Source organism: Clinocottus analis, unplaced genomic scaffold, assembly GCF_023055335.1.
Source record: "Clinocottus analis isolate CAN_PGR_092001 unplaced genomic scaffold, fCliAna1.0.p SCAF_4, whole genome shotgun sequence".
Taxonomy (NCBI): domain Eukaryota; kingdom Metazoa; phylum Chordata; class Actinopteri; order Perciformes; family Cottidae; genus Clinocottus; species Clinocottus analis.
The window spans coordinates 3,619,103-3,630,871 of NW_027176153.1; the positions used below are offsets into that span (position 1 = coordinate 3,619,103).

Here is an 11,769-nt window from a genome sequence, read left to right on the forward strand (position 1 = left end):
GAGAGGTGACAGTAGAGGAGGTGACAGTAGAAGAGGTGACAGTAGAGAGATGACAGTAGAGAGATGACAGTAGAGAGGTGGCAGTAGAAGAAGGGACAGTAGAAGAAGGGACAGTAGAAGAAGGGACAGTAGAAGAGGTGACAGTAGAAGAGGTGACAGTAGAAGAAGGGACAGTAGAACAGGTGACAGTAGAGAGGTGACAGTAGAGGAGGTGACAGTAGAAGAGGTGACAGTAGAGAGATGACAGTAGAGAGATGACAGTAGAGAGGTGGCAGTAGAGAGATGACAGTAGAAGAGGTAACCGTAGAAGAGGTGACAGTAGAACAGGTGACAGTAGAGAGGTGACAGTAGAAGAGGTGACAGTAGAAGAGGTGACAGTAGAACAAGTGACAGTAGAGAGGTGACAGTAGAACAGGTGACAGTAGAACAGGTGACAGTAGAGAGGTGACAGTAGAAGAGGTGACAGTAGAGAGATGACAGTAGAAGAAGTGACAGTAGAGAGGTGGCAGTAGAAGAAGTGACAGTAGAACAGGTGACAGTAGAAGAAGGGACAGTAGAACAGGTGACAGTAGAAGAAGGGACAGAAGTGAAGTGACTGTGTGTCACAAACATTCCACTGTACAATACATCACACGTGTACTTCAGTATCTACTTGAGAAACGGTTCCAGGACTTCATGTTCAGAAACACCTGCAGTACAACGTGTGTTCTCTCTTTTCTTTATTCTGTTCTCCTCACTGTGACATCGTTGACCTGTTGAAAACAACAGGACCTGTTGTTTTCAACCTGGACCTGTTGAAAAACAACAGGTCAACAGGGTCTTCTTTTTCCAGCTCGTTTTGATATCTTCAACTCCTCCTCTCATGATGATGATGGTGATAAAGAAGGATTGGGAGATCTGGAGGAAGAGGAGAAGAAAGGGCAAAAGAAAGTGTTTGAAAAATGTTAAAGAGAAGGACAAAGTGACAGTAGAAGAAGTGCCGGTAGAAGAAGTGACAGAAAAAGAAGTGACAGAAGAAGGAGAAGAAGATAAGAAGAAGAAGGAGAAGAAGAAGAAGAAGAAGAAGAAGAAGAAGAAGAAGAAGAAGAAGGGACAGTAGAAGAAGTGACAGAATAAGAAGTGACAGGATAAGAAAAAGGGACAGGAGAAGAAATGACAGAATAAAAAGGAACAGAAAAAGAAGTGACAGGAGAAGAAGTGACAGAAGAAGTGACAGTATAATAAGTGACAGTGGTAGAAGAAGTGACAGTAGAAGAAGTGACAGTAGAAGAAGTCACAGAAGAAGTGACAGTATAATAAGTGACAGTGGTAGAAGAAGTGACAGTAGAAGAAGTCACAGAAGAAGAAGTGGCAGGAGAAGAAATGACGAGTGGGCGACTGTGGCTCAGTGGTTAGCTTGCCCGTCTTTCAAGCCCCCTGATGTAAGTCGCTTTGGATAAAAGCGTCAGAAGTGGTAGAAAAAGGCACAGCAGTAGAAGAAGTGACACCATAAAGTGAGTCAAAGAAGGGACAGTGGAAGAAGAAATGACAATAGGATAAGTGATAGTAGCTGAATGACAGTGTTAGCAAGCCCGTCCTTCAATCAGAGCATCGGTGGTTCGATCGTGTGTCCTTGAGCACTTAACCTAGAATTGCTCCCCATTACTGTGTCTACAGTGCAAAAATCAAACATAAGGCGCTTTGGATGTCAGCTAAATGTAGCAGTAGAAGAAGAAATTACAGTAAAGTAAGTGACCGTAGTAAAAGAGACAATAGGAGTAATAGTGAGACAGAGAGCAATAAATGGGATGCACCTCCCACCAGGACAAATTCCTTGTATGTGAAAACATCTATGACAATAAATGATTCTGAGGAGAAGTGACAGTAGAAGAATAATGGACACTAGAATAAGAAGTGATAGTAGTAGAAGAAGAGACAGTAGAAGATGAAATCAGGTACCTGTTGACTTTACGCCGACATCAGCAGACCTGTTGGAACAAAAACACAGTCTCAATCTTTCCCTGTCGTGCCTCTATAGCTAATGCTAAGCTAACATTACTAGCTTCCTCACCGCCCTTGGCGTCCGGTGGCAGTAGTGCGTCCTGTCTGTTGGCGAGGACGAAGGCCAACGTGGCCAAGATGGCGGCGTCCAGAATGCCCAGGATGGCCAGGATGTAGGCCCAGTGGACGGAGCAGTTACCTGGAGAGAAGCTGCCCACCTGCAGACCAGATCAATGAGCACCCGAGCACCCGAGCACACACCTGTGGGCTCTCACAAGGATCAAGACCTCCAATCGATATATTTCACGTTTCGATGACTCACCGAGTCGCCACACAGAGCTCTCATCTCGGGACCCTCCCACGAGTCTGGAAACAAAAGACAAGCCAACGCCAGACAGAAACCTGAGAGACAGACAGAGACACAGGCAGGGGGACAGACAGGAGACAGGTAGGAAGACAGACATGGAGGCAGAGAGACAGGCAGGGGGACAGGCAGGGAGAGAGACAGGATACAGGCAAGCAGAGAGAGAGAGCGAGAGAGAGAGAGAGAGCGAGAGAGAGAGAGAGAGAGCGAGAGAGAGAGAGACATGGAGAGACAGAGAGAGGGAGGGAGACAGACAGGATCAGGGAGACAGACAGGGAGAGAGACAGGGAGACAGGGGGATTAGTACAACCACTATTATCCAGTAAAACCACATGGAATGGTAGAACCAGTAAGACGTGTAGAACCAGTAGAACCAAGGTCTAACCTGCAGTGAGCTGCAGCCAGGCACAGATCTTGTAGACCGTGGCGGCGCTGCAGAACCTGAAGAGACAGAGACACAGCACGCTGGTCCACACGGCCCACAGGGACACGCCCACCAGCACCGCCACCGACTGGAAGGACGGCAGAGGGGACAGACGGGAGAGACCACCCCGACACGCCAAGACCGGCATGTCCGACTCCACACACACCTGAGAGACACAGAGACACACACACAGACACACAGACAGAGACAGAGACACAGCAATACACACACACACACACACACGGACACACGGACAAACACACACACAGAAACAGAGACAAACACACACACACACACACACACAGGGACAAACAGAGACACACACACATACACACACACACACACAAAGACAGAGAGAGACAGAGAGAGAGAGAGAGAGCAAGAGAGAGCTCTGGTGAATTCATTTGAAAATCATAATTTTTACTAATTAAAGGCCTGAGCTGTGATTGGACAGTCGCTGTTTAGGGGCGTGGTTTCATGTCTCTTACCTCAAACAATCCTAGAGTGCCGCTGGGCAATACAGGCCCCGCCCCCAGGTGGTGGGTGTCTCCGGTCCCGATCCAGGACGGCTGCACCAGCACCACCACCTGCAGGATGGCGAAGCAGAGCGTGCACACGGCCCAGAGGACGCCCACCGCACGCGCACTGCGCACAAACTCTGTCTGGTACAGGTGAGACAGGTCAGCCAGGGCGGGAGACACCGACATGCCTGAGGGGGAGAGAGGGAGTGATGGAGAGGGAGACAGGGAGAGAGAGACAGGGAGCGAGAGAGAGACAGGAAGAGAGACAGGGAGAGTGAGTGAGTGAGTGAGAGACAGAGATGGAGACAGGGAGAGAGAGGAAGGGAGTCAGTGACAGAGAGGGAGAGGGGGAGAGAGATAGGGAGAAAGGGAGAGAGATTGAGAGAGAGAGAGAGAGAGAGAGAGAGAGAGAGAGAGAGAGAGAGAAAGAGAGAGAGAGAGAGAGAGAGAGAGAGAGAGAGAGAGAGAGAGAGAGACGTCTCCACCAGACTCCTCGATGACATCACATTCTTTTATTCTGAAGTTTCCTCACATCAGCTTTTATTGTGAAAATGTAGATGCTAACATGCTAACGCGCTAACAAGAGAGTCAGTCATTGATCTGTGATCAGCTCCCGTCTCTCAGCACAGAGTTATTAATCTCAACACAAGTTCTGAGTCATCGCTTCAGATGTTGTCTTCGTGATACTGAATGTCTGCTACAGACCATAATATCACATCACCATGGTAACCGTGTCCTGACCGATGATTTACATCATGAATTTTATTTATTTATTTATTTAAACTTGTACTTCTGATACTGTTATTAGAACAGTGTATTTTCTTTTGGTACAAATGACTAAATAATATTGAGTGAGAGGATAATTTATCAAATGTATTAACAATATTTGACTTGTCTTATCATTATCATAATGATACTAATACTAATAATCATTATAATAATCATAATTATTGTTAACATTATTGCGAGGTGTGTTGATGTATGTTCATCATCTAGAAGCACATTGAAGACATAAAGGAATAAACAGCGTTAATTAGCGTTCAGTATTCATCAACTACTGTCGCGTCAGCCAATCAGCATCAAGCTTTCATACACTCCGCACCGACGATTACGTCATCAGCTCCCGGTTTTTAACGAGACAGACAGACACACAGAAAGACAGCGTTATGAAGCAGTTCTGTGTGTCTGTCTGTCGTCATTTGAAGAGAAACGGACGGATCTGAAATCTGAATCAACTCGATCAGATGAAAGAAAACTAACCTGCTGCCGGAAGAGACGCAGCTGTCTGTCCACGTCTCTCTCTCTCTATTCCTCTCTCTCTCTCTCTCTGTCTGTCTGCAGGATGGGAGGATGCAGGCGGAGGAGAGGATGGAGAGAGGAGAGGAGGAGGATGCGGCCGTACGTCCCCGGATGTAGCGCTTCCTCAGCCGATGGCAATAAGAGAATTCATACAAACCTGTTTAATACGATGACGTCATGCACCTCAGCAGAGCATGCAAATATACATAAACACCAAATAATAATATATGTACATATATGCATTATAAAACATATAAATAATTATTTATACATATAAATATATATATATATATTCATTGTATAAAATATATACACCATATAACACATATATAATATATATAACAAGTATATATTTATATATATTTTGTACTTTTTATAACATGTACATATATACATTATATAACATGTAAATATATATATATATATATAGAATTTATATGTATGTGTATATATACACACCATACATCATGTTAATATATATATACATAACATGCAAATATTATATACCTTATTTAACATGTATATACACCATAGAACATGTTAAAAAAGTACATGTTATACATTCTATAAGATATAAATATATACACAATATATCATTTGTTAAAATATATATACAGCATATAAAATGTCAATATATATACCGTCTCTACCGTGTACACTTAACATGTAAATATATAGCAGCAGTAGTAGAACTAGTAGTGTTATAGCAATGGTAGTAGTAGCACTAAGTCGTAGTACAGAAGTTGTAGTTGTTAGAGTACTTAAGTAATTGTATTTAAGTACAGTACCTTAGTAATTGTACTTGTCCAGACATATGATATAGCATCGTAGCTGCAGACGTAAAAAGCTACTTTAACAATCATACATGTGTATCTTAAGTATTTTAATGTCAGTACTTTTACTTGTAACATAGTATTTTCAAACTATGTTACTTTGACTTATCAGAGTCATTCTTCTACGTATTCGTTACATAGTTGATTACCCAGAATGCCCTTGAACATAATAAAAGCTTTTAGCCACGACCTCCAACCTTCATCATCATCAATAATGAATTGATATCGAATTGTTCAAAAGTGTATTTCTTGTTCAGACAGAGACATTAATGTGCTTTAAGAAACTCAATATTAACAATTATTATTTTTAACATGACTCATAAGGGACGATAAATACACACAAACATTTTAAAAGTAATAAAACATGAAAAACCTCTGAAACAATATTGCACCGGACACAAAGCTCATTTCAAACGCACCCCAGACAGTCAGAGAATCAAACGCACCCCAGACAGTCAGAGAATCAAACGCACCCCAGACAGTCAGAGAATCAAACGCACCCCAGACAGTCAGAGAATCAAACGCACCCCAGACAGTCAGAGAATCAAACGCACCCCAGACAGTCAGAGAATCAAACGCACCCCAGACACCTGCTGACATTAATCACCTTCTACATTGCAGGTTGTTTGTTCGCGTGTCTCTTTAAAGAGAGAACTTTAGTTTCCCGACAGGAAACTACATGTTCAGTCTTTTCAAACTTAAGCGCAGAGGGAATATAAAACACATTTTAACATTACATTACATAAAATTCCACAGGTGTAAAAATCAAACACATTTGAAGTGAGGAACGTTTTTACACCTTCAGATGTTGTTAAAAACAGAAATATCTGAGAACATCCTGATGCCGAGAATCTGATCTCTTCATCTAACTCTTCATCGAGCAGTCAGGTTTATCAACCAATGAAAGAAGTCTGAGGACCCCTCAGACCTCTTCAGGACTATTTGACTCTAACACCCTTTAACATCTTTTCAATTTATTTGTTTAAAACTGTTATTTGTTTGTATTTTACCATGTTTATCTTTAAATTGTGTGTCAATCATTGCTTTAATTCTTTGGTGGCCATTATTTTTCCTCATATTGTGATTATTAAAGCAACATAAGTCAAATTTACGCCAAATATGAAATACTACATGTAGTATACACCTCCTCATCCTCTTCATCTCCTCTTCATCTCCTCTTCCTCTCAGCTCCATGGAGGGATCTCCTCTCCAAACTTGCAGCAGTGAGCAGCGTTTTTAGCTTCAAATAGAATCTGAATAGCAAAATAAAACATATTTTGGACACAATGAGGACTCATACAGGTAATCATATTAATAATAACAATATTATTAATAATAATAATAATAGTAATCAGTGAGGACTCACCTGGTGGTGAACGTAGGACTCACACAGGTAGCACCACACAGACAGGTCACTGAAGCTCAGCACCATCGGGTGCTCAGACACGACGCCGTGAGTCACCATGTGCTCGTTCACATAACGACCGCACAGCACCTGAGACAGCAGGGACAGCAGGTGAGACGCATTACATCATCGACAGGTGGGACTGTAAGATTAAGAATTATATTTAAAATCCTTCTCCTCACCTATAAAGCCTTAACTGGTAATGCACCATTATGTCTTAAGGAGCTTATAGTGCCATAGTACCCCACTAGAGAGCTGCGTTCATTGAATGCAGGGTTACTTGTGGTTCCCAGAGTCTTAAAAAATGGGTTGCGGGCTACAGACTTCAGTTATCAAGCTCCTCTTCTGTTGAATAAGCTTCTACTTTCAGTGCGGGGGGCAGACGCGGTCACTTCATTTAAGAGTGGACTTAAGACTTTCCTCTTTCACAGCGCTAATAGTTAGACCCCGATCTTTGATCCAGGAAGCTTTCTTTCAGAAGTTGGGTCAGACAACTGTCCTCTAGATTCGGTATCCACCCCGTGAGTCAGTCAGAAGGCTTCCTCCCCTCCCCCATCGCCCTAGATATGCTGCTGTAGGCCTAGACTGCTGGGGGCATCTTAGGATACACTGAGCTCCTCCTCTCCTCTTCTTCTTTTTCTCATCTCCCTTCTCCTTTCTCTTTTATTTTCTCCTTCTGGGTAAATTATTGTCTTTTAATGCACATTACTAATTCTACTCCTTTCCGGGAGCCTCTGTGCTTCCTCGCCTCAAGTTTCCATGGATCTTGGCTGTCTGGAGCTGGTCCTGCATGCTCCGATGGACTGTGGCTATCTGGATCATGGCCCATGCCTACCACTAATTATATGAATATTTTTGTCATATTAATGTTATGTGCTGTAACTCTGTTACGTTGCTCATTCTGGTCACATGACATCTATTGCATCTGTCCATCCGGGAAGAGGGATCTTCCTCTGTTGCTCTACCTCAGGTTTTTTCCTCTTTTCCCCTGTGAAAGGGTTTTTATTATCTTTATTTGGGGAGTTTTTCTGATCCGGTGTGAGGTCCTGGGACAGAGATGTCATGTGTACAGATTGTAAAGCCCTCCGAGGCAAATCTTGTATTTGTGATTTTGGGCTACACAAAATAAAATGAATTGAATTGACAGAGTCTGCGATGGAGAGGTGAGACGGGCTCACCTGGTAGCAGGTGAGACAGGTCCAGTTCTCGGCGTCGGAGCCGCAGTCCTGACAAGACTGGAAAACGTCTATACCTGAGGGGGGGAGGGGCTTAACAGCATCCAGGTGAGGACACCAGGACAGAGGCTCCACCACGTACAGAGGGGCCTGAAGACAGAGAGACAGACAGGTGAGTCATATGAAGACAGACAGACGAGTCATATGAAGACAGAGAGACAGACAGGTGAGTCATATGAAGACAGAGAGACAGACAGGTGAGTCATATGAAGACAGAGAGACAGACAGACGAGTCATATGGGGACAGACAGGTGAGTAACAGTTGTGTACTGAGGACGATCTGCTCACCTCAGGTTGCAGCAGCGGGCTCTCTGCTGATTGGCTCTGCTCAGGTGTTGTTTTACCTTCACACGTGACCTCTTCTTGGCTCAACCGGACCTTCGGCCTGGCCCCGCCCACCACGTTGGACGTAGCAGGAGTGTGAATGGCTGTGGTTTGCCCAATGTCCAAACCAGCCAATCCCTGAGTGAGCTGCTCGAGCCCGCGCTCCGTCTGATTGGATGAAAACACAACAAAAGTCAGATCTCGTTATTTATTTTTTCCACTTTCACATCTGAACCTCAGAAGTCTGGTTTTGTTCACCGCGGCATCGTCCTGTCCGGCGGACGGCAGCGGAGGTTTATGTGTGCTGCTCGTCTCCGACTTCCTGCCTTTTCCTTTAGAACTACGTTTCCCACGATGCTTCATAGCCGGCAGGGACGATCGCGCCGACTCCGGGACTGAAAGAACCGCCGGAGAGTAAATGAAATGAAACTAAACAGGATGGATTCAAATACAACAGATGGAGTCCTGCACTGACTGCGTATCCTCAGCGACATCCAGTAGGGGGCGTGGTGTCTGATGACCTCGTTGATCGTCGCCACGGCGCTATGATGAGGCGGGGGGAGGGGCCTCACCAAGGGGGGAGGAGGGTCTCCTAGTAACACGCTGGTGCACATCGCCAAGGAGTCAGAGATAGACGTCAAGTTATAACCTCCCTGAGAGAGACGGACAGATCCCTTCAGTTACAACACTCCTCAACACTTAACATCACTTTACTGTAATGTTCCTCATGTTACAACGCTGTGTGTGTGTGTGTGTGTGTGTACCTCAAGTATGAGCAGGACCCGCCCCCCGGCCAGTGACATCAGCAGGTGTGTGAGATGGGCGTATCCTTCAGGGGTCACATGATATCCCCCCAGTGGATCCCCTCGAGCTGCATCGAAACCGGCCGATACCAGAACCAGACCCGGATTAAACTAGAAAGAAAAGAACCATCAGGAGAGAAAAGTCCAACAGACCGAACCCCCTAAACTACACTCAACTATATATAAATATATATATATATATATATATATATATATATATATAAATAAATGTATGTATGTATATATATATATATATATATATAAATATATAAATAAATGTATATATATATATAAATATATAAATAAATGTATGTATATATATATATATGTATATATATAATATATATATATTTTATATATATATATATATAATATATATATATATATATATATATAATATATACACACACACAGAGGACTCATCACTGAAGGGTGTGTTTGTGTGTCGTTACCTCGGTGGCGATAGGCATGACAACGCTGTGAAAGGCAGCGAGGTAGTCTGAGTCTCCCATCTGCCCGCGGCTCCACGCCACGTTGACGTTAAACCCCGCCCCCTTGGAGACGCCCACCTTGTCGGGGGCGGCGTCCTCCGAAGACGGGAAGAACGTCCCGTTGTCATAGCGATGGAGGGAGACGTACAGGACGCTGGAGACGGAGACAAAACACGTCACCTCAGTTCATCTTTACAACACTTTACAGCACTTCACCTCACTTTACTTCACTCCTCACCTGTCGTCATCTTCGAACATGTGCTGCGTCCCGTTGCCGTGGTGTACGTCCCAGTCCACGATGAGGACTCGCAGCTGTGCATCATGGGATATTTTCTGGGCGTGGCGAGCGGCGAGAGCTGCCGTGTTGAAGAAACAGAAACCACACGGAGAATCTCTCTCTGCGTGATGACCGGGAGGACGAACGATGGCCACGCCCCTACTCACCTGAGAGACAGGTACAGGTGTTCTTACATACTGTACTTTAAACTAGAGTATCTATAGTGTAGTATCTATACTGTAGTATTTATACTGTAGTATCTATACCGTAGTATTTATACTATGATAGTAATAGCTTTGTGAGAGTCTTACCTATGTGAGACTGTTATCTGAGTGAGAGTCTTACCTGTGTGAAAGTGTTACCTGTGTGAGAGTGTTACCTGTGTGAAAGTGTTACCTGTGTGAGAGTGTTGCCTGTGTGAGAGTGTTACCTGTGTGAGAGTCTTACCTGTGTGAGAGTCTTACCTGTGTGAGAGTGTTACCTGTGTGAGAGTCTTACCTGTGTGAGAGTGTTACCTGTGTGAAAGTGTTACCTGTGTGAGAGTGTTGCCTGTGTGAGAGTGTTGCCTGTGTGAAAGCGTTACCTGTGTGAGAGTGTTACCTGTGTGAAAGTGTTACCTGTGTGAGAGTGTTGCCTGTGTGAGAGTGTTACCTGTGTGAGAGTGTTGCCTGTGTGAGAGTGTTGCCTGTGTGAGAGTGTTACCTGTGTGAGAGTGTTACCTGTGTGAGAGTCTTACCTGTGTGAGAGTGTTGCCTGTGTGAGAGTGTTACCTGTGTGAGAGTGTTACCTGTGTGAGAGTGTTACCTGTGTGAGAGTGTTACCTGTCCTGTGAGGACTCTCTCCACAGCAGCAAAACATCCTCCAGCCGCCAGCAGAGCAGACTGGAAGCTCTGGTTGTTGATGAAGATGGAGTTAAACTCGTGGCCCAGTTTGTGCAGATCTCTGGGCTTCATCACCGCCGTGGCCTTCATCTGCTCAATGTGCTGCTTACTGCGCACCCATGCGCACACACACACACACACACACACACACACACACACACACACACACACACACACACACACACACACACACACACAAGTTTGATCCTGAATCTTTAGGAATTAGACCTGAATACCAGAATTACATACACAGTATAACATCCAATTTTTCTTTTTTTATACCTGTGACACCTGGCCAACTCCTCTTCTGTTGCTAAGCGAGCTGGTATCCGCTGGCATCGATCGACCAATCCCAGCTGCTGATGTTTGGAGAAGATTTTAGAGATTCTCTGAGGCTGTTCAGGATGATGTCTGCAGAGGGAATCCCACAAATAATTTCTTAAAGATTTGCATTAACTATATGTATGTATATTTGTATATTATGCATTTATTATGGCGGTCTCATATCATTGATATGTCTCATATTATTGATATGAGACAGGTTCACGTCCAAGCGTCTGGGACTCTGTTCAGTCTGACGAGTAACGAGTCGGATCAGTGCGACAGGTTCAAGTCTCCAGTTTAAAGGAACTGAAAGGCTGAGAACCGGTCGGTAGAGACGGTTCCGGTAGCTCACCTGTCCCACATGTTCAGGTGCTCCATCATCCTCTCGTCATAAACCAGACCTGTTACCGTAGCAACAGAGGGAGCCGGGCCCGTCCACTTTGAGCTCTGCTGATTGGTCGTTGCTCTCTTGACGGGGCCCTCAGCCAATGGGCCGCCATCTGCACAGGGAGGGTTGACAGAGGAGATGAGCGTAGAAATGCACGTGTATCTGCATCATGTTCCATCCTTTCTTCTTCTTAAACACTTTTTTCTGCTCCTTCTGATAT

At 44.5% G+C, this 11,769-nt stretch overlaps 2 protein-coding genes across 2 annotated transcripts in view; both read right to left on the reverse strand.

Moving 5' to 3' along the window:
- Positions 1–562: 562 nt before the first annotated feature.
- Positions 563–4,634, reverse strand: lhfpl4b (LHFPL tetraspan subfamily member 4b). The gene is made up of 7 exons (XM_068598639.1): positions 4,550–4,634; positions 3,257–3,477; positions 2,730–2,934; positions 2,303–2,382; positions 2,051–2,198; positions 1,939–1,967; positions 563–897 (listed from the first exon to the last, which is right to left on the reverse strand). The coding sequence occupies exons 2-6, from the start codon at positions 3,473–3,475 to the stop codon at positions 1,948–1,950; spliced, it is 672 nt and encodes a 223-aa protein (XP_068454740.1). The 5' UTR covers positions 3,476–3,477; positions 4,550–4,634; the 3' UTR covers positions 563–897; positions 1,939–1,947.
- Positions 4,635–5,649: 1,015 nt separating this feature from the next.
- The window catches only part of hdac6 (histone deacetylase 6), a 10,496-nt gene continuing 4,376 nt past the window's right edge, over positions 5,650–11,769 (reverse strand). Inside the window, exons 17-28 of the mRNA XM_068598621.1 lie at positions 11,514–11,661; positions 11,120–11,248; positions 10,778–10,946; positions 9,918–10,123; positions 9,641–9,833; positions 9,150–9,299; positions 8,861–9,038; positions 8,644–8,780; positions 8,350–8,553; positions 8,005–8,151; positions 6,788–6,916; positions 5,650–6,674 (exon numbers count right to left, since the gene is read on the reverse strand). Coding sequence (XP_068454722.1) covers positions 6,606–6,674; positions 6,788–6,916; positions 8,005–8,151; positions 8,350–8,553; positions 8,644–8,780; positions 8,861–9,038; positions 9,150–9,299; positions 9,641–9,833; positions 9,918–10,123; positions 10,778–10,946; positions 11,120–11,248; positions 11,514–11,661 — 1,859 coding nt within the window. The 3' untranslated portion in view covers positions 5,650–6,605. The remainder of the gene's footprint in view (positions 6,675–6,787; positions 6,917–8,004; positions 8,152–8,349; positions 8,554–8,643; positions 8,781–8,860; positions 9,039–9,149; positions 9,300–9,640; positions 9,834–9,917; positions 10,124–10,777; positions 10,947–11,119; positions 11,249–11,513; positions 11,662–11,769) is intronic.